Source organism: Rhinichthys klamathensis, unplaced genomic scaffold (genome assembly GCF_029890125.1).
Source record: "Rhinichthys klamathensis goyatoka isolate OS25496 unplaced genomic scaffold, OSU_Roscu_1.1 h1tg000419l_1, whole genome shotgun sequence".
Taxonomy (NCBI): domain Eukaryota; kingdom Metazoa; phylum Chordata; class Actinopteri; order Cypriniformes; family Leuciscidae; genus Rhinichthys; species Rhinichthys klamathensis.
The window spans coordinates 729086-750733 of record NW_026606917.1 but is presented as its reverse complement, the minus strand read 5'-3'; the positions used below and the strand labels follow the sequence as shown (position 1 = coordinate 750733).

At 40.6% G+C, this 21648-nt stretch overlaps 1 protein-coding gene and 1 long non-coding RNA gene across 2 annotated transcripts; one reads left to right on the top strand and one right to left on the bottom strand.

Moving 5' to 3' along the window:
- Window positions 1–1241: 1241 nt before the first annotated feature.
- Window positions 1242–12746, top strand: ddx23 (DEAD (Asp-Glu-Ala-Asp) box polypeptide 23). The gene is made up of 17 exons (XM_056235309.1): window positions 1242–1329; window positions 1762–1943; window positions 2027–2140; window positions 4284–4371; window positions 4460–4525; window positions 4608–4746; window positions 6119–6252; window positions 8033–8145; window positions 8323–8466; window positions 8782–9007; window positions 10758–10903; window positions 11002–11179; window positions 11344–11586; window positions 11675–11826; window positions 11929–12037; window positions 12130–12304; window positions 12436–12746. Exons 2-17 carry the CDS (start codon window positions 1762–1764, stop codon window positions 12657–12659), a joined length of 2433 nt encoding a protein of 810 aa, XP_056091284.1. The 5' UTR covers window positions 1242–1329; the 3' UTR covers window positions 12660–12746.
- Window positions 12747–20559: 7813 nt separating this feature from the next.
- LOC130070791 (uncharacterized) lies at window positions 20560–21245 on the bottom strand. Its single transcript, XR_008803927.1, has 2 exons — window positions 21198–21245; window positions 20560–21090 (listed from the first exon to the last, which is right to left on the bottom strand). It is a non-coding gene; the product is annotated as an uncharacterized LOC130070791 (long non-coding RNA).
- Between the last annotated feature and the right edge of the window lie 403 nt (window positions 21246–21648).

The following is a 21648-nucleotide window of genomic DNA, read 5'->3' as shown; positions in this document are numbered from 1 at the left end:
GTTACACATTTTAAAATGACCATGAAATTTAAATTGACCATTTTTTATGAAATAGCGGCGTTCATTATAAATGATTTTTCCGCCCACTATAATAATTATTATTATTATTTAATGTAGCGTATGTCCAATGTTGGGGGTAACTCAGTAACTTGAGTTACGTAATCAGATTACTTTTTCAATTTACAACAAAATATCTAAGTTACCTTTTCAAATAAGTAAGGCTAGTTACTTTTTCACATTTATTGACTGGCAGCTCTGTTGAGAGAAATAAAGTGAGGCGTGTGCGCTGTGTAAACATGATAGTTATTGTAGTTTTAGAACAAATGTGAACATGCACGTATCTCACTTGCACGAAAACATTCAGTATTCCTCAAAATGAAAACGCAAAACCTTTATAACTATTATAATTATAATTAAAGAATATAATTGTAACTATATTAAATTACACAAACACTTTATGTATTTAATCTCACATTATAAACGTATTTTGCTGCTGAGTATCTAAATCAACCATAATAATTTTTTTTTACTTTAGATTAGATTTAGAAATAAGAGTGTTGAACTTCCTTCCCCTTTATTTTATTGTTCTTCAATTCAATTTCAGTGCTGCCACCACATTGAAAGGCTTGTTTCAGCTGCGCCCTCTACAATACAGGCGAAGATAGGCTATATACTTTTTCTTCAGCCTGAGGCTTATTCATTTCACTTTTGGTGTGAAAGGGCCCTAACATTTGCCAAAATACTTTTTTGTTGTTATTAAGAAGTTGAACTAAGAATTAAGAAATTAATCAAGCAAGCAGATAAGCAAATATTTGGACATTTAACACTTAATTTAACACGTAATTACATTAAAGATGACTGTGAAGTGAAATTCATATTTATTTATCATAACATGATTTTGTAGGAATTGTAAACAGGCGCTAAAGAGAGTGCCTAAAGTAATTAGAGACCCCCAATTTCGAGGAGGACCCGATTCGTTACCACACCGGGCCTGGAAACTTGTCTGTTTCATGTCAACTTTAAAATCAGCTGCCACTGCCATAATTGTGAACATCTTAGCCTACATCATAAACTACTTTCTTACATAATTTAAAATGTAAAAAAAATTAACTGGTTTATTGTTTTAAACAAAATGAATAAATAATGCAAAAGTAGGATCCTCCTTTACATAATTTGTTATTATTATAGCAAAGCTTTAGAAATAATTTTTTTTACTACATGTCCCACAATCCATCACAGGAAGTACGTCATCTGGTGACGCCAAGCATAATGGCGGCTTAGTAAACCAAACGCACAAGCTTCGCAAGCGCCTTGATTTTGATCCTTAAAGTAAGTAATTGAATCAAATGTTTTCTATTTTTAATAACAGCACAGTTGAACATGTTGTTAATAACTTGGTTTTTACCCGTTATAGTCTTTTTTCTGATTTCTAGATATTTTGTTTATTGAAGGTTGCAGGCCATCGCTGTGCTCAATGCTGCGTCTTCAGTGCAAACTTGGACGATATTAATAAAACTCCCGTGCGTTTGGTCTTTGCTAGATATATATCACGTGTAATTGTATACTTACATATTTTAGCTGTGTTGTAATGACTGCACAATGCAATATGACTCAAATTCACTAAATAATACAAAATGTAAGCGCGATACATGCCACTTAGTCTTGTATTTACAATCAGTTTCGCTGTAGACATCAATCAAACTTGTCTTTTAAACATGCGTCACTGCTCATCTCAAGGCCTGGCTTTCCTCATCTTTCCAGATGGCTGGTGAGTCCTCTGAGAAGAAGGACCTGGAGAGCATAGGGAAGGAGCGGGAGTCCCGTAAGCGCAGTCGTTCTCGCTCCAGGGAACGGGAACGTAAGGGATCTCCCGGCAGAGACCGCAAACGGCACCGGTCCCGTGAACGCAAGCGCTCCCGCAGCAGATCCAAATCTGCAGACCGGTGTGTGGGACTATATACTGTTCTTCTCATGCGAATGATAACGCATGTGTAATCTAACGCCAACTCTTCTTCTCTGTTTTTAGAGATCGTCGTCTAAAAGACAAAGAAAGAGACAGAGAGAAGGACAGAGACAGGAACCGCAAAGACAGAGAAAGAGACAGGGACAGACGGGACAAAGACCGGTCCAAGAAATCAAGGTTTGAATCACGCTTGCCTCAAACCTTTTCAGGGCTGCCTCTGAACAGTAAGGATGTCGAGATGCTTGCAAATTGTAACTGTTTTTGTGATATACTGAACAGTGTTGTTGCAAATTCTGCAGATTTAAATGTCATCAAGGTAACATTAAACAATATTTTGCCTAAGATAATGTAATATTGAAATTATCACATTGATACTATAAAAAAATCACAGAAAATATGATGCTAAAAAATAGAACATTTATTATTGTGGTGGAGCTGGTGAAAATGGCTGTACAAATCTGCACTCTGAAATCTTTTTCGAATGTGCCAGGAGAAAAAAAATAGTGTTAACAGTTTAGTTTGTTGAACTTCAACTGACTGACATTCATATATAGTATACGTTTGTGTATATATATATATATATATATATATATATATATATATATACATATATACATACACATATACATATATATATATATACACGTGAAATATATATATATATATATATATATATATATATATAGGTCTGTGTATATATATATATATATATATATACGTGAAATATACATGAAATCCAAAATATTAAATGTGAATGTATATTTACGGAGTAATCCACTATTTTGTAGAGGGGGGTCAAAATGACAATTTTCACCTGTGATTTGGAGCCAAATTACAGAGGGGTAAAAATGACTTTAGAAAGATGGCAGCGTCATTATTTTATTTTTGTACAGAGATTGGTAGGTCTATTAGTAAAATCTGTTTACTTTAGCAATCTTTGTTGCATTGTTAACAGTGACAGTTAAAAAATGGGAAAAAGCTGTTCCAAGTTTGCATGCCTGGAACTCTAAAAGTATTAGATATCTTAATATCCTGGTTCATAACAAACATTTCTTTTGGTATCTTCATTTTAAAGGCCCTATATGGTTCAATCCCAGAGATATGGAGATCTTAAAGGGATAGTTCACCCAAAAATGAAAATAAGCCCATGATTTACTCACCCTGAAGTCATCCTAGGTGTATATGACATTCTTCCTTCAGACGAATACAATTGGAGTTATATTAAAAAAATGTCCTGGCTCTTCCAAGCTGTATAATGGGAGTGAATGGGCACTATTTTTTTAAGTCCATACAAGTGCATCATATCCATCATAAAAGTGTCCCAAACGGCTCCGAGGGGTTAATAAAGGCCTTCTGAAGCGAAACGATGCGCTCTTGTAAGAAAAATGTTTTTTTTTAAAACTTTGACTAAAAAATCGATTGATAATTTTTTTTTCTTTTAAAGAGGAATATCTGAACAATCTGTGTTGGTTGGACACAACCCCTCTAAGTGTTCGACGGTCCCTATTATTCACCTTAGGTTTTTGCCCTCTATTCTTCTTCGCTGAAGAAGTCTTGCCTTGCTTTGTTTACACCGTCATAATCATAACAATTGGGTGGTTAAGGTCCATTTACACCAAGGATGACGATAACTATAAATATATATGATGATATAGTTCTAAAAATCATTATAAATATAAATAGCCACATCACAACTATAACAGTAACGGCACAAAGAAACAATATAGTTGGAATCACTTTCAGAACAAATTTTTTCAAGCTGATAAATGATAAAAACATTGACAGCCAATCAGAATCCATTCTGCTTTAAAGAGCTTGAGCATTTAAAGTGGCTGACACCTGCAGCACGCGCTTTGAATTAACAAGCGTTATCGTTCGCTGGTGTGGACGCAAATTTAGTTATCGTTATGGTTCTCTTTATAGTTATTGCTCTTGGTGTGAACAGGCCTTAAAGTTTAAGGTTACAGATGCTCTTGTTAAACGGGCTCCGGTGATTTGCCCTTTTTTGGACGTCTGAAAAGTCGCTCATTTCACACGTGGCTTGTACTAAACACTGCTGAAAACCACTTATACTGCACTGATATACAAACTAGAGAATATAAACAACAAAAAGATGAATAAAACAATTGCAACGTTTGTTTTTTTCATTGTAGCCTACACAAATTATATCAACCCCTATTCTAATGGGTGTTCACATTATTTTGTCCAACCCCTGTATGTATATTGCATACAATGTTTAGATATTTTAAATATTCAAATAAATAATATAATGTAAATATTTCACTACTTGGTTATAAAGTGTTTGCTTTTTTCCTCTCAGGAGCACTTCCCCGAAATCCAAGGATTCGAAATTAAAGAGGGATGTGAAAAAAGAGGAAGATGAGGAAGATGAGAAGAAGAAAAAGAAGGTGCCCTATTAGAAGACACTTGAAGTTTGAAAGTTGCATATTGTGTACTTTTCTGACTTGGATTTGTCTGCAATCTGCCTGGTTTCAGGTGCAGCCTCTCTCTCTTGAAGAGCTGCTTGCAAAGAAGAAAGCTGAGGAAGAGGCAGAGTCTAAGGTGAAGAGATTTGAGATATTTATTTAAATCAGTGCACTCCTTTTTTGGTTTTGTTTTTCCTAAACATATCCTCCTGTTACAGCCCAAGTTCTTGTCCAAAGCGGAGCGAGAAGCCGAAGCCATCAAACGGAGAGAGCAGCAGACAGAGGAACGCCGCAGACAGGTGGAGGATGAGAGGAAGAAAAGAAGAGTATTTCAGGACATTGGCAGAAAGATGCTAGGTGAGAGGCTAGGAAAAATAATAGCATCTGTAGAAAAATGCTTATACTTTTAATACTGGAGTTTTGTGGTCTGTCTATTAGCTTTAAAGGCCATCTACACTCACCGGCCACTTTATTAGGTACACCTGTCCAACTGCTCGTTAACACTTAATTTCTAAGCAGCCAATCACATGGCGGCAACTCAGTGCATTTAGGCATGTAGACATGGTCAAGACAATCTCCTGCAGTTCAAACCGAGCATCAGTATGGGGAAGAAAGGTGATTTGAGTGACTTTGAACGTGGCATGATTGTTGGTGCCAGAAGGGCTGGTCTGAGTATTTCAGAAACTGCTAATCTACTGGGATTTTCACGCACAACCATCTCTAGGGTTTACAGAGAATGGTCCGAAAAAGAAAAAACATCCAGTGAGCGGCAGTTCTGTGGGCGGAAATGCCTTGTTGATGCCAGAGGTCAGAGGAGAATGGCCAGACTGGTTCGAGCTGATAGAAGGGCAACAGTGACTGAAATAACCACTCGTTACAACCGAGGTATGCAGCAAAGCATTTGTGAAGCCACAACACGCACAACCTTGAGGCGGATGGGCTACAACAGCAGAAGACTCCACCGGGTACCACTCATCTCCACTACAAATAGGAAAAAGAGGCTACAATTTGCAAGAGCTCACCAAAATTGAACAGTTGAAGACTGGAAAAATGTTGCCTGGTCTGATGAGTCTCGATTTCTGTTGAGACATTCAGATGTTAGAGTCAGAATTTGGCGTAAACAGAATGAGAACATGGAACCATCATGCCTTGTTACCACTGAGCAGGCTGGTGGTGGTGGTGTAATGATGTGGGGGATGTTTTCCTGGCACACTTTAGGCCCCTTAGTGCCAATTGGGCATCGTTTAAATGCCACGGCCTACCTGAGCATTGTTTCTGACCATGTCCATCCCTTTATGGCCACCATGTACCCATCCTCTGATGGCTACTTCCACCATGTCACAAAGCTCTAATCATTTCAAATTGGTTTCTTGAACATGACAATGAGTTCACTGTACTAAAATGGCCTCCACAGTCACCAGATCTCAGCCCAATAGAGCATCTTTGGGATGTGGTGGAACGGGAGATTCGCATCATGGATGTGCAGCCGACAAATCTGCAGCAACTGTGTGATGCCATCATGTCAATATGGACCAAACTCCCTGAGGAATGCTTCCAGCACCTTGTTGAATCTATGCCACGAAGAATTGAGGCAGTTCTGAAGGCAAAAGGGGGTCCAACCCGTTACTAGCATGGGGTACCTAATAAAGTGGCCGGTGAGTGTATATGCTAATGTGCTCCTCAATGTTGTCTTTTTTATTTTCATCATCTTGCTTTGTCTAACTTGCAGAGGATCCTCAGGAGCGTGAACGGCGAGAAAGAAGGGAGCGAATGGAAAGAGAGAACAATGGGAATGATGAGGATGATGGACGGCAGAAGATTAGAGAAGAAAAAGACAAAGGAAAAGAGCTGCAGGCCATTAAGGTGACAAGCTCTACACTGTCCTCACTTATTCAGCTGGAGAAAAACAAACCAATCTTTTACATCATTTTCTGGGTTGAGAGAAATCTTAAGAGCAAATTAGATAGTATTTAAACTAGGCCTGATGATTAAACTAATTACCGTATTTTCCGCACTATAAGGCACACTTAAAAGCCTTTAATTTTCTCAAAAAACGACAGTGCGCCTTATAATCCGGAGCGCCTTATATATGAATCAATTGGTTTATAACGCTTCGCGTTATTAAATTCGCCCGCGAACTTGCGCTCGTGTCCATCTTATGCCCGCTCTGTCACACGGCCAGTTCAACCTCGTATAAATCAGGTTATGTGTGTAAGTCACGTGCCCGCTCACTCTTACTAACAGGCACACGAACAGACACACTGTCCCCGGCGCTGCTCGCGCATCACAGAATGTTCATAAAGCGCTCCCCGTTCACAGTAACCGGGTCGTCTCATTCAAAACAGCCAGCTGTCGCTGTCAGCGAGCCGCCGCACATGAATACTCATATGAGTCAGGCTGCGAATGTAAGTTACTTGCCCGCCCCAGCGCGCTCACGCTTACTTATAAACGCCTCACCTCCGGCGCCGCGCACTCGCTACAAAGCTCTCAGAAAACGTTCCCCGCTCAAGGTAACCGGGGGATATATTTCATATATAGAAACAGCGTGCCATCGCTGCCAGCGAGCCGCCGTCTCTAAGCACTCATGCCGGTCAGATTGTGAATGTATGTCGCGAGCTCGCTTACTATCAGATCACTCAAATGTCCAGAGGGCTCGCGACATACATTCCAGAGTCTATTGAATGCAGTTAGAAAGACCCTAAAATTCGAGATATCAGGGCAAAAATGCCCATTTGAGTTTTTGTCTCATATTTATATCATGATATAGTTAAGCAATATCACATGGGTAACGAGCACAATATCACATGAGTGCTGTTTTTGTCCCGAATTGTACGAGTGCAAATGTGATATTGATTTTATACAACAGTTCAATAAATAAATAACTTAATATTGGGTTATATTCTATATTATACTTTTGCTTAATTTTGCCAAAGAAAATATTACCTACAAAGCCAGAGCAGAACTGTTGTGCGTCTCCGAGCAACACATGGCTGTGTTTAATTTCTGAATGAATCCACATTTTGAGCAAATCAATAGGGTGATGATTAAATGATTCAATGGGCCATTCATAAAGAAAGCCATTTACTTCAGTCCTGTATGAATCAACCATTTGAAGACATCGAATGAATGAATGACTCACTCGTTTAGACATTTACCACAACCTACTGGCAGTTTTAGTTTCTTATTTTTTCTTATTATTTCATTCTTTTTTATTTTTTTTATTTTTCCTTAATGTAGTTTGCCCAAAAATGCAAATTCTGTCACTTACTCACCCTCATGGCTGGTGAAGCCTAAAATTGTATGTAATAAATTCAATTTTGAATCGAATCAAATATTATCACATTATTTTGACCAACCCCTGTATGTATATGCATACAATGTTTAGATATTTTAAATATTAAAATAAATAATATAATGTAAATATATTGAGAAAACTGTTACTAAATATGCCTTTGGGAATAAGTAAAGCAAATGTTGGCCTCAGAAAAATCTAAGAATTCATTTGCAAATGTTTAGAGAAGTTTATGCTATCAGAATATCATCTTTCCATGTATTTTCCTCTGTCCCTGCTGTGCATTGAAGTGCATTAGGTGATAATGTGTCTTTTTGATGAATGTTGAACCAATACTTGTTTTCTCTTTAGGAGCGTTATCTTGGCGGGATGAAGAAACGGCGGCGTACACGTCATCTGAATGACAGGAAGTTTGTCTTCGAGTGGGATGCGTCTGAAGACACATCGACCGACTACAATCCAATGTGAGGATGCCATGAATAACTGCACATAATAACTTTTCACATAAAAATCCAGATTATTTTATATATTTTACTGCATTGCATTTGGGTATGACTGCCTCAGATCACCCAATTTACATATTTATGTAGTATATGTGAGAGAGGAGCACAATAACACAGGTTGACTGTTTATGTGTTTAGCTATAAAGAAAAGCATCAGGTTCAGCTGTACGGCCGAGGCTTCATCGCAGGCATCGACCTCAAGCAGCAGAAGAGAGACCAGTCCCGATTCTACGGAGACCTGATGGAGAAGAGACGGACCCTTGAAGAGAAGGAGCAAGAGGAGTAAGATTTATACACTCCCAACATATTAGAATGATTTCTGAAGGATCATGTGACACTGAAGACTGGAGTAATGATGCTGAAGATTCAGCTTTTACATCACAGGAATAAATTACATTTGAAACTATATTAAAGTAGACAACAGTTATATTTTAATAATATTTCACAAAATTGCTGTTACTTTATTAAAATACACCCAATGATAGGGTTGTAATTGACACAAGGGAGAGCTAATGCCTCTGTTATGGAAAATGGAAATTATCATAATCAAATGCTCACTGTTTTAATGGATATGCTATTCATTTATGTATTTCACAGAGTGAGGCTGAAGAAGGTGCGAAAGAAGGAGGCCAAGCAGCGCTGGGACGACCGACACTGGTCTCAGAAGAAGCTGGATGAGATGACGGACAGAGACTGGAGAATTTTCAGAGAGGACTACAGCATCACCACCAAAGGAGGGAAGATCCCTAACCCCATCCGCAACTGGAAGGAGTATTTACTGCCGCCTCACATTCTGGAGGTCATCGAAAAGTGTGGCTATAAGGTCAGTGTGTTTCTTTTTGCTATGTTTCCAAATTATTATTGTTCTTCAAATGTTTAAAAATGCTCGTTACATATGGCATCCTTCCATCCATGTAAGTGTGTTTTGTGTATATTATAGTGCTGTCAAACGATTCAAATATTTAATCGCATTAATGTCATAGTTAACTCGCGATTAATCACACATTTTTATCTATTCTAAATGTCTCTTGATTTCTTTTTGTCCCATTATTTTTTTTCTCATTTTAATGCTCTTATCAACATGGAAAAGTGGATCGGCTTGCTTTGTGCAAATGTTTTTTTATTGAAAACAAACATTGGCATATACTGTGTTCAATTTCACACTAACATTCTCACTTGGAGCATGTGGGGGCGGAGAATTCACATCAACTGTGTGTGTGCTTGGCCATCATCAAGTGGTATTTCAGACTGGACGTGCTGCGATGACGATAGCTCAGTTCACAATGACAAAACACACAGATCACGTTGGTCTTGTCAATGGAACCATTTGGCAACTTTTTAAAAGTAAACTTTCCATTCAGAATCTTATTGGCATCCATTTCGGCGTCTCGCGCTCGTCACTCACTCAAAACGTAACGTTAACCAACTATTTGGCCGGCTCTCAAGCCCAAACAAGTGTGTGCGGCGTGCCTGTTGTTTTGTTTCCGGTCTAGCTAGATCTGCTTGCGCTTTGGTCGACGAAGCAACAAAACGTCCTCGCGCGGCGCAAGCCATTGAAATGCAGTGTTTCCCCTACCATTGTTTTGGGGGGGCAGCCCGCCCGCGATGTAGACTAGTGTGTGTGAATATTAAAACACAAAGACTATTTAAATAAGAATCCTGCATGTTCTGAGTGAATGAATGGTGCCGCCGACGCGCAGTTTCATTTACCACACACACACACTGAAGCACGTGTGACGCTTGCGCTGTTTTTTGGCCTATATGAAGACAAAAATGCATAAACTTCCTCTCCAGGCTCTAGATCCACTCTGAAAGTCACTTCGTGATCATTTCACCGCTTCATTTGAGAAAAACTATCATCATGACATAAACACACAGAAACTCAAAACGTCTTCACGGCAACCCGTCAAAATAAAAGTTCGGTTTAACTTGACAGAAATATATTACTGTTGTACATTAGAATTTAGATATGTCCCAATGTAATAATACACTAATCCAAATAAATTATCATCAAAACTGAAATTAAGGAATAATCCATGTTTTAATTTTAACAGTAAAGCTCATTGTGCAGCAAGTTATTTGACAAAAAGTTTATTTAATTTCATACGATTAAAATTGATGATAAATGATACAATTTGTGTTTTATGTCTTCATTTTATTACCAGAAAAAACACAACACAGAATTAGTGTGACATTTTTTTTCATATATTTAAAAAAAAAGTATTGTTTAATGATTCATAATACATGATTTCAATTAATTAGACATGCTTTTTGATTGCAAAAAAAAATTACACCACGTATCCGTAACACGCCCGCTCCGCAACACTAGCAGTCCGCCCCCCCCCCCCCCCCCCCCCCCCCGCCTGAAAAAAATCCTAGGGGAAACACTGAAATGAATGGGTTTCATAGCGCAGCGCAGCGCCCTGTTGCAAAAGCATGTGAAAAAAGCAAAGTTTGCTAGGCTAAAAAGAGCGTTAATCGCGCGATAAAAAAATTGACGCCGTTAATAATGCGTTTAACTGACAGCCCTAATATATTAAAAATGTTTTCTTTACATGTTCATTCTTTATCAGGATCCTACACCTATCCAGAGGCAGGCCATTCCTATTGGTCTACAGAACCGTGACATCATCGGTGTGGCTGAGACTGGTAGCGGTAAAACCGCCGCCTTCCTCATTCCTTTGTTGGTCTGGATCACTACTCTACCTAAGATTGACAGGTGAGCTCACTTTTTTTCTCTGTCACGTTTTTATACGTCGACACATGTTCTGAGGAATCGGATCAAATGTGTTTCACTGTGTGTGTGTTTCACTGTAGGATTGAGGACTCTGATCAGGGACCGTATGCCGTAATTCTGGCCCCGACTCGTGAGCTGGCACAGCAGATCGAGGAGGAGACCATTAAATTCGGCAAACCGCTGGGGATCCGGACGGTAGCCGTGATCGGTGGAATATCCAGAGAGGATCAAGGGTTCAAACTCAGGATGGGTTGTGAGGTGAGAGTAAAAGACCCTCCAATAACCAATTGCTATTAATTCAAAATTATTCATAGTATCTCTATATTTAGTGATACTGAAAAAACACTGGTCTATGTCTATATTCGTAATAGATAACCTCATTGTAGTTGTAGATCTGATGTGTTTGGCTTCCTCGTTCTCAGATCGTCATAGCCACACCTGGTCGTTTGATCGACGTGTTGGAAAACCGATACCTCGTCCTGAGCAGGTGCACGTATGTGGTACTGGATGAAGCCGACAGAATGATTGACATGGGTTTTGAACCCGACGTCCAGAAGATTCTGGAGTACATTCCTGTGACTAATCAGAAGCCTGACACAGATGATGCTGAGGACCCTGAAAAAATGATGCAGAACTTTTTGGAGGGCAAACACAAATACAGACAGGTAACAGATACTGAGTCACGGATTATGAAATGAAGTCACAATTTCTATTGCTTTCTTTTTATTGCACGTCCTCTCTCGTGTTTTTCAGACGGTCATGTTCACGGCCACTATGCCTCCTGCAGTGGAGCGTTTGGCCAGGAGTTACCTCCGACGGCCTGCGGTGGTGTACATCGGCTCTGCAGGCAAACCTCACGAGAGAGTGGAGCAGAAGGTCATCCTCATGTCCGAGGGTGAAAAGAGGTCAGAGCGCACGTGTTAACTGTAACCCCTCATATTCAAGTGGAAGTTGTCATCAGAAATTTACTCAACCTTTTCTTCCAAATGTTCTTGTGTGGTAAACAGGAAGAAGCTGCTGGAAGTTTTGGGAAGTGGCTTCGAGCCGCCCATCATCATCTTCGTTAACCAAAAGAAGGGTGTTGATGTGCTGGCTAAGTCTCTGGAGAAGATGGGAGTGAGTACACAGTGTTTATTACTGTCTGTAATTCTTTATAGAAATAACTTTCAGTCAGTAACTCTCGATCTTTCTTTTCCTCTGTTCTGCAGTACAATGCTTGTACACTTCATGGTGGTAAAGGTCAGGAACAGAGAGAGTTCGCCCTGTCCAACCTGAAGGCCGGAGCTAAGGACATCCTGGTGGCCACAGATGTGGCAGGCAGAGGTATCGACATCCACGACGTCTCCATGGTCCTCAACTACGACATGGCCAAGAACATTGAGGGTGAGTCCAACATCATTTCTGTCACTTTATCCATTAAACCTTTTCCGCTTTAGAACTGTTGGATGGTTATATCAGGGGACTTCCTGTTTCTCGTTTCCTTTTTGATTAATCTTTAACTTGGCTTTTCTCAGACTATATCCATCGTATTGGCCGAACGGGTCGTGCTGGAAAGAGTGGTATGGCGATGACCTTCCTGACCAAAGAAGACTCTACTGTGTTCTACGACCTGAAACAAGCCATCTTGGAAAGCCCCGTGTCCACCTGCCCTCCCGAGCTGGCCAATCACCCAGAAGCCCAGCACAAGCCCGGCACTATCCTCACCAAGAAGAGGAGAGAGGAGACCATCTTTGCCTGAGCTGGACCGCTTCCATATGTTGTTGTTTTTCTCTTGTGCATCTTGTGACTGCTGTTTCTTTTTACCAGATTATTCAAAAGAGACACCCAGTAAAACATGGGATCATAAATCAGTTTTCTGACATATAAATCAGTGAGTGTAGAACTGAGGTAGAGAGAAATCATCCCTTGACACCATCAGATGGACAGTTGGTAAAACGTAAAATTGTTGAACAGCACACCTCTTTTGTTTTTTACACATTACGTGTGATTGTGATTTTTAAATTGTGTAAAAATACCGATTCATTAATGCATTTGTAGATACCCCATTTCAGTCAGAGGATGAGTAAAATTGTTCATTCGCTCTATGGATTAATAATAAAGTCCTTAAGACTGAAAAAAGTGTCGTTTGAAGTTTTTGAATATATTTTTCTGGCTTGATGATAAACAGATTAATTGAAATCAGTAATGATAATCTAACATCCAGTTACTTAAATTACACTGCCATAAAAAAAGTAGCAGATGATTTTCTTAATAGATTTCACAAGCCAACATGAAACTAGAAGACCAACTTCCTATCTCCATCTTAACTCCTTCCTCAGTCCATACGAGCCTCTTTCCAAATATGTTTGTTCCAGGTACACTGATCACGCTATTTCTGAATCCAGGAAAACTATACCAACTATTGGTGTGTTCATATGTGACATAAACCAGTCTTTGGGATGAATTAAATGAAAATGAGCAAGAGCGTTTTCAATCTGTACTAGAGGTATCTTGTCTTGATATTCCTCAAATCCAGAATTGAATGGAGACCTCCTCCTCTCACATTGCTGTGCCCTTGGCCCACTGCCTGGATACACAGGGTATGTTTATTATTTTCACACCAAATGTCCTTTTGAAATCTGCCCTCTGCCCTCCATGTAACCCCGTGGGTGGAGGGGGGAGAATTTCTCTGTGGGGCATTGGGGGAACTGGTGCCAACTCCACACTTGAACTGGTCATAAGATATCTTTGATTAATTCCAATGTCCAATGCCTTCTCTTGGCAGGAGGAGAAGAAACTGACCGCTCTCTTTGAGGGAGGACAGCAACAGATACTCTGCCAGTGCTCTTACCCATCCCTTCATCCTGAACAGAAGGACGGATTAAATTGAATGCCGTTTCTTCCCTTCCTAAGGGTTTGCTGGCCGGTGTCAACTCACAGCCCCTGCGAAAGGAAGGCTTTTCTCTTAGCTGACTGACCACTCCTCTGGGGGCTTGAAAACCAGTGTGTCTGGTTGAGGAGCCCAGCAGTGGTCTTGTGAGGGAGCCAAGTTTGGAAAGCCTCGCCCTCCTGTTTCCTCAAATCACACTCCTGTTGCCCAGCAGTGACCAATGCCCCGAAAAGGGCTTTGGGCTCAATCAAAGTCCTTTTAGGCAAGTCATGCCACTCGGCCGCCATCTTAGCAACGTATCCGGGCAGCTATTTCGGACTAACAAGACCAGGCTCCTATCTAAATAAATGGGTAGAGAGTCAGAACTGCACTTTCACTGGTCACCGGGACATAAAAACTGCTTGTATAGAAAAATCGCTAAAAAAGTTTGATGACTTTGCGCCAAAATAAGGTTTAAAAGGTTTAATAAGGTTTTCCCCACAGGTTATACGTTTACTACGCATGCGCAAGGGTTCTCGTCTCCGCTGTCGCAAACCTCAACTGTGCGCATGCGTCAGTGGAACCAGACAATAGGCTTACATGTTTCCCGGCAGACGATTGGCTTTCCAGCGGGAGGGGCGGGGCATGTGCATACAACCGCCATCTTTGGCGTTACGGGTTTTCCCTATATAGTTGTATTGAGGATTGAGGAAGTGGCATGTCTCTATATAAATTGTCTCTGGCTCAATCTGAGCTTTCAAGATGCAGATCCTCAATCTTCTGAAAAACCGAGGCTGCTAAGCGTTCAGTTCCTGGCAGTGAAGCTGAGGCAGAGGAAAAGGCTGCCCTGCGGTTAGGGGTTGAGATGATGTGCCGCTGACAGCTCAACAGGAGGGGGATTTGACATCCCTAACCCTATTACTGGAACCCTGTGGGAAAAGGGCTTATCCCTGAAACTTTTAATTTCTGGAATACACGCAGGGATTGCTGAAATTAGCTGTTTAATGCCTGGGGCACGTGACGCAGTCAAAAAGATCTCTCTGGCTCTGGTTCCCTGGCCCATCTGCTGCAACGGCCAGTCAATGGAGAGTTTTGCCACTGCCCTCTGGCACATTTTGAGTAGGTCGAGCTCCGCCAGGGCTGGGGAGGGGGATGCTTTGTGGGATTCGGCGGGAGGATCGCATCATCACCCACCTCTCCTTCCTCCTCCAATAGACGAGCGATAGCTTTGTCATCGTCCTCCTCTTTTTCCTCTGTTATGGTTCTGAAAAGGGGAAGCAGAATGCATGACACAGGGGCTGTTTAATCTTCTCCACAGGCAGAGGAGAAAAGCAGGGGTCTCCTTTATTAGCGGTCGCAACTCACACTCTTCTCTCTAGCACCTTTGATGGGACGAGAGAACAGTGAGGACAACACTCGGGTTAGCCTATGCTGCCTGAACGTGTCTCACCCCCAGCCAGGGGTGCGTTTCCCAAAAGCATCGTTTGCCAACTATGATCGCAATTTCCATTGAACTCTATTGGTAACGACGGAACTTGCGACCATAGTTGGCTTTGGGAAACGCACCCCAGGATGAGAGCCCCTTGCTTGGAGATCATTCCCCCACATAGATGCAAAGTTTCTGCTTTTGCTATGCCACTTGCAGAACTAGCGATCGCTATACTAGAGATAGCACCTAAGCTCACCACATTGACTGCTTAGGAAGAAGAACCATAGAAGAGAATCTGCTGTGACATGTTAATTATCTTCGTTTATATCCCAAGCAAATAAATCACAGTGACAGTGAATAGACCCGCTAACTAAACCGCGGTGTTCGGTGAGGCACCTTGACGGCTCGTCTAATTACAGTTAAACAACTATTTCCAAAAACAGGCCCTGCTGATAGGATAGCTTCCGATGTGATCTTAATGGGGGAGAAATCACCGGCAGCGGTAAATATCAGGGAGGCAGGACTCCCGCATCACTGTCGTGATTGGTCTGTCAACTGACAGACGTGGAGGTATTGGTGCCTCCAGGATCTGTCACAGCCAAAGATGTTTGAAAGAGAACCGTCAAAATTCAGGAGACATTTCCTCGCTCGTTGTACCAACGAACCTATGCCACTCCCATACCACACATGCATCAAAGTAGCCGGATAAACTTTTTTCTATTTAAGGATATGATAAGACAAGCACAGGCCGGCGAGTGACACATGTCTGCAATTTCCCACAAAAACCATCCCACTCGGTCTAAAATATAAACACTTATAATATGCGTACCATAGCGCGAATGACAGTAAGACAAAAACACGTTTTGGAAGAAGGATTGATGTTTTGACTCAGTTTAATTTTTGTAAAACATTTTTTAATGCATTAAGACAGGTGTCAAACTCCTGGAGGAGTTTAGATCCAACCCGGCTCCAATATATCTGTAGTTTTCAAAATAATCCTGGAGATTAGCTGGATCACGTGTGTTTAATTAAGGTTGAATCTAAACTTTGCAGGGCTGTGACCCAGGAACTGGGAGAGTTATAACATTCTCATCATTGCTCTGCTTTCTCAGTTATCTGAACGGTGTTGAACATAAGAGCTGTTTGGTATTTGACCACAGTGAGGCAGTGTAACTTTGATTTAACAAATTTAAATGCAACAATACAACATACCATTTAGCTCTGGACTGCTGACTTTCCAATGCAAGTGACACTTTGCAAATGAATTTATTACTCCCTATTCATATCAATAGTAGAACAAACAACAAATCATGAACTTGACTCATGAATAAACCATGATACTTACAGAACACATCATGGTAATTAAGCCTATTCAGAGTTCTTCTAGAAGCCTAGATAGGCTCTGCACGATCGCTTCCGTGTTTTGTCTCAGCCCGCCCATCGACAACTTTGAGGGTGAGTAATCTCCCATAACATGCGAAATCCGACTAGCGAATCAGTTTCTAAAATCGTTGTCTCGTTTCTGAGACAATTAATTTTATTAAAGTTTGGCCTCTAGTACACTTCGCTATAGAACGCGCTATGAGGAGGTAAAGACACGGGCTTAGATTCTACCGGAAATACGTCAGCAACGTTCGTGCATAGAGCCTATTGAATTCATTTGCATTTGGCTTAATCACTTTTGTATCTCACGTTTCACAATAACTCAATTGATGAGCCCACCTAAACTAATGAAATGGGTGAGCCTATCCCTCACAACACATTTAGCTTATTCGTAATGACAGGCATACTCTACAATCATTCTCCACATTCAAACGAGCCCTGTCCTTAATCTTCCTTGCAGCCATATGATAATGGAGAATGATGACTCGCATAGGTAAGGTAGGAAATGGGAGCAATATTCTCATGGTCTTGGCAGTGAGTTCGGGATACTAATGCGAGAGGGAGGGCCAAAAGACTGCACGAGGAATTAGTCCAAGAGCTCCTCTTCTGCCTTATCAGTAAGGCCACTTGTTGCAGCTGGGGAAAAAGGATCCCGCACACATTCCCAGGCATTTGTGCTCACATCTGGGAAGTATGATCTGAAGTGCTTGCTCAGTGCAGTGAGCTGAGAGGTAACTACCTCTCTCACTATAGCCACCACAGACAGGTTGTTTATGTGGATAATCTCAGTCTGATAGGGGAACATTGCTCTGTTTTCATGAAGGCAGTGATTTTGTAGCTGACTTCCAGGATAGATGGATAGCCTCCTTGGATAGAAAGGTTTAGACTGTTGAGCAAGTTGAATATATCAGTAAGATATGACATTTAATCTTCACACTCCGGGTCAGAAAAAAAACACATTCTCATAAATTCTGACATCTCACTGCGTAGCTCAAACACACGCTGCAAATCTTTCCATGAGAGAGCCATCGCACTTCTGTGGTAAAGCGGTGCGTCATGCCCAGCGCCAATCTCCTTACAAAGCTGTCCAAACATGTGACTGCAGTGCTTTTGACTTCACTAAATGAACTGCTGTGATGGCAGAGTCTGAAACAGAGTGAAGGTCCGGTTCCATGCTTTTTGCAATGTGTAGCCATAATCTTTGGGTTGGCAACCTTTATCTGTGCAATAACTCCACTTTTTTCGGCCTGTCCTTGCCGCTTCATAGGCTACGACGCAAGTTAGTATAGAAGAATAAAACGCCATCATCATGCGCTAGTGGTAAACAAAGAGCAAGATGATTCGCACTTTAGCCATTGTGGTTTTCATGTGCACTGAAAAAAAGAGGAGGAAGCGAAAGAGGAGAATATGGACTTGGTCATAGCTAGAGAAAAGAGGCCAACTTGGCATGGCGATTTTGCAGGAAAGTAGTTTTAAGCTTTAGCGCCATGTCACGTTGATCAATATGCCATTTCATGTTGCATTTTTATTGGTTAGTCAGTAGATGTGGGTCATAGCAGCAAACAGACTGTGAGATGATCATGCTAAATTTTGAACACAGTCAGAAAATGATCGCAGGATATCTTTGACATGACAACGGCCGTCTCTGAACCTCTCTCGCTGTACGACGTAGGAACACCGTTTAGGAGCCACAACCACAGAAATCTTTTGTCTGGGAAAGGCCAAAATCATACAATGTGTACTGGGACTGTTTATGGTGAGGATGAGGGACAGGTGCACATGATTTGTACTCTGGGGTGTGAGAGGACTTTGAGTGTGTGTGTGTGTGTGTGTGGTGGGGGAGCCTGGCATGAAATCTATGCAGTAGTTCTTCAATTCTCATCCTAATGATGCCATTTGAAAGAGGTACAGATTTCAGTTTATTAAATGCCTGTGCGCCAAGCATAACACATTTCAACGGCTGTAAGTATGAGTTCTTGTGGAATTGTGTGTGTTTTCTTACTTTTAGCAATCCATTGAGCCGCCATAAAAGAAGCCTTCTGCTTTCTCTGAAGCTGTGGCCAGGTTCACCATCCATGTTTTCTGGTGGATGTATTCCTTGCTCTTTTGAAGAAAGAAAAAAACAACCTTTTTTTTGCCCTTATATTCTAGGTGCTTTGTAATCAAATGGCGCTTTAACTTGGTGGGCTTCATCGCTAGGTCTGCTAGCACCTGAAGACACAAGGTGCATTTTGGTCTCTCGTCGCTGTTCTCAATAAAACCAAACAAATATAATTGTCACTAGTTTCTCAATTCAGATAGTTTGGGCTTAGCTTCACTTGTGGAATTCAAATATTTCTCCATGCTCACCAGTTAGAAGCCAGAACGGTTCGTGAAGAGTTTTTTATGAGTGATGAGTGGTTCATCACAGATTGTCGTAATGCTTCTATTGGCCTAAAGTTAATGTGGGTGGGAGTTAGAGGATGGATACCCGAACCGAGCCCGACGGGACCCGACGGGCCGGGCCGGACACATATTTTGAAATGACGTTCGGGTTCGGGTCGGGCTCGGTCACGTCGGCGCAATTAAGGCATTGAACATTTGAAATTTAAAACAGCTTATTATAATGTTTAACTGGATGCAAATGTTTGTTTTTGTGATTAAAATAAATTTAAAATATCACCCTAACATCCAACTTCATGTGTGCGGAAATTTGTTTATGTTGCTGTGACAACGCGCAACACGTGCGTGCATAATATTGCATATTTAGCTACATGTGGCTGGCAGCGCAACGATGGAAGACGTTAAAAAGAAGTTGGCCTCAGGAGATTTTAAAACCAGCCTAAACATTGAAGGATGGATTATGTGAATAGATCCCATGTTACAGTTTTATTAGCCACACAGTTTTCGAGGAAAAATGGTAAGAGTGATTTCCATTTCAATAAGCTGCATATGTGTTACGTTAATGTTTTGTTCTGTTAGCTTTGGCAATTTTTGGTAGACCTAGCTTTGTTCATTTAATTTCAATTGGCTATTATTGTATTATTATATTGTTTGGGCCTCTTGTGCGCGCCTGTGTTAACAACATGCGCTTTGTTGGCCGTGTGCGGCGCACGCTGGTGCGTTGCGCACATCTGTAAACATTTCCGAATGCCTTCCAGTTGCTAAATAAAAGCGGCCTTTCTACACAAACAAACGTACGTGTCATTAGTATGAGAAAAAAATGAGATTTTTAACTGTGTCGGGCTCGGACATAAATATCTTAATGCCTATCGGGCTCGGGTCGGGTTCGGTTACTGCCCTGTCGGACGCGGGCCGGGCTCGGACAGAAAAATGCGGCCCGATCCGCACTCTAGTGGGAGTAATGAACACAATATGCTTGTTTTATTGGTGCAAATGGTCCCCATATGTAAATATGCAAATTGTATAATACAGCACAATTTAATAATTTATAGAAAATTATTATTCGCAAGTCTATGGACCACCACTTAGAGAAACCTGGATTGCCAGGGCGGGCGGGACTCATTCCGCCTAATTGCGCATTGCACTTTCTCTAAATCGTAGCAATATGATTGTCTTTTGCATAGTTAAATTGTTAAGTGAATGAATTATGTGTGAACCGCTCTCTAAAACTCACTTGTATCAGTGTGATTTACATAGACGCTGCACTAACATCATCTTATTTCTAAAAACATTGTGGTATCAGTACTTAAAGCACCCAAAGCACAGCAATGCTAATGTTAATGCTAGCTAATGAACTTCTGAATGCACTTTAATGTCAAGGTATTTGGATGGGGAGGGATTTACAATTAAGACGGCTAGGTGACAACTTGCATATTTTAAAAGATTATGATATGAATAATGGGCACTAAGTAAGACCAAGAATGTGTATTAAGATGTGGTTGAATGTGGTTGACAGCTTTGTAAGACAAAACAACAGTGATGCAAAAAACACTTGCGATGAAATGTGAGCAATGATCAAACAATTTGAGACACAACTGGAGTGTTAAAAGTACATAAAATGTTTTTTTTGTTTTGTTTTTTATTATAACTAGTGGCATTTTCTTTAAATAGAAAGCATATACAGCATCAGGCAGGATTTATTTGTCATGTTGTCAGAAAGATGAAGGAGCGAAAGAGAGAAAGATAGTGTGTGCCAACATCACGTCTGAGGACCAATTATGTGTCCATTGCGATTATTGTTCTACCTAGTGCATTTATTGCATTACAAAGACATCAAAAAAGAAAAAAATAGTGCAATATCTTTTTCTCTACTTACACAGAAGAGGAAGTGTTAATGTTCTAAGGCGTTTCTTTCCATGTTTCTATTGCATACAGAATCGAAGACAAATGACTCAAATTATACCCATTGTAAATATTGTGCTGCTTAATACCTCAGAAAGAAAAGAAAAAAAATCAGCGTTTTATATGGATGCTGTATTGGTCCGCTAGAAAACAATGCAATGCCTTAACAGATAAGGGAAAAAAACAACGTATCATGTACATTTACATGTATTAAGATATGCAAAGCTAAAATAGTAGACCTTATACAGTACACGTCCCACCAAAGCTCTTTTACATTGTGCATTGTGGATAATACACATCGTGTCTCTTCTCAGTCTTAATATCAATCCAACGACAACAATGCAAGTTCTTGCCTTAAATAAAAGTAGCCGAGTTCACATGATCCTACAGGTCCTGACAAATGCTTTGACACTGCACAGAAAACAAGTTGGACTCGTCTCTCAAATTGAATCTCACGTACAGTAACAGACTTACAATATAAGTCTATATGGCATTCTGGGGGGTTTAAAAGCAGAAATGTGCGGCTTGTATTTTAGTTTAAGTGCTTATATAAGTTCTTACAACAACTTTTTGAACCTCATGAACTTGATGATTATGTTTTACCAAAATTATTACTGGAGTGGAGTGCAAAAATTGTACATGATCATGACAGTTGAAAGATTAGACATAACTTTACATAGACAAGGTTAGTAAGCAATGTCTATGTATAAAGTTTATGTGTAATGTTTAAGTCTTGTGGCTTTACTTTTGAAACTGTTAATCCTTCATTCGGGTGTAATGCCT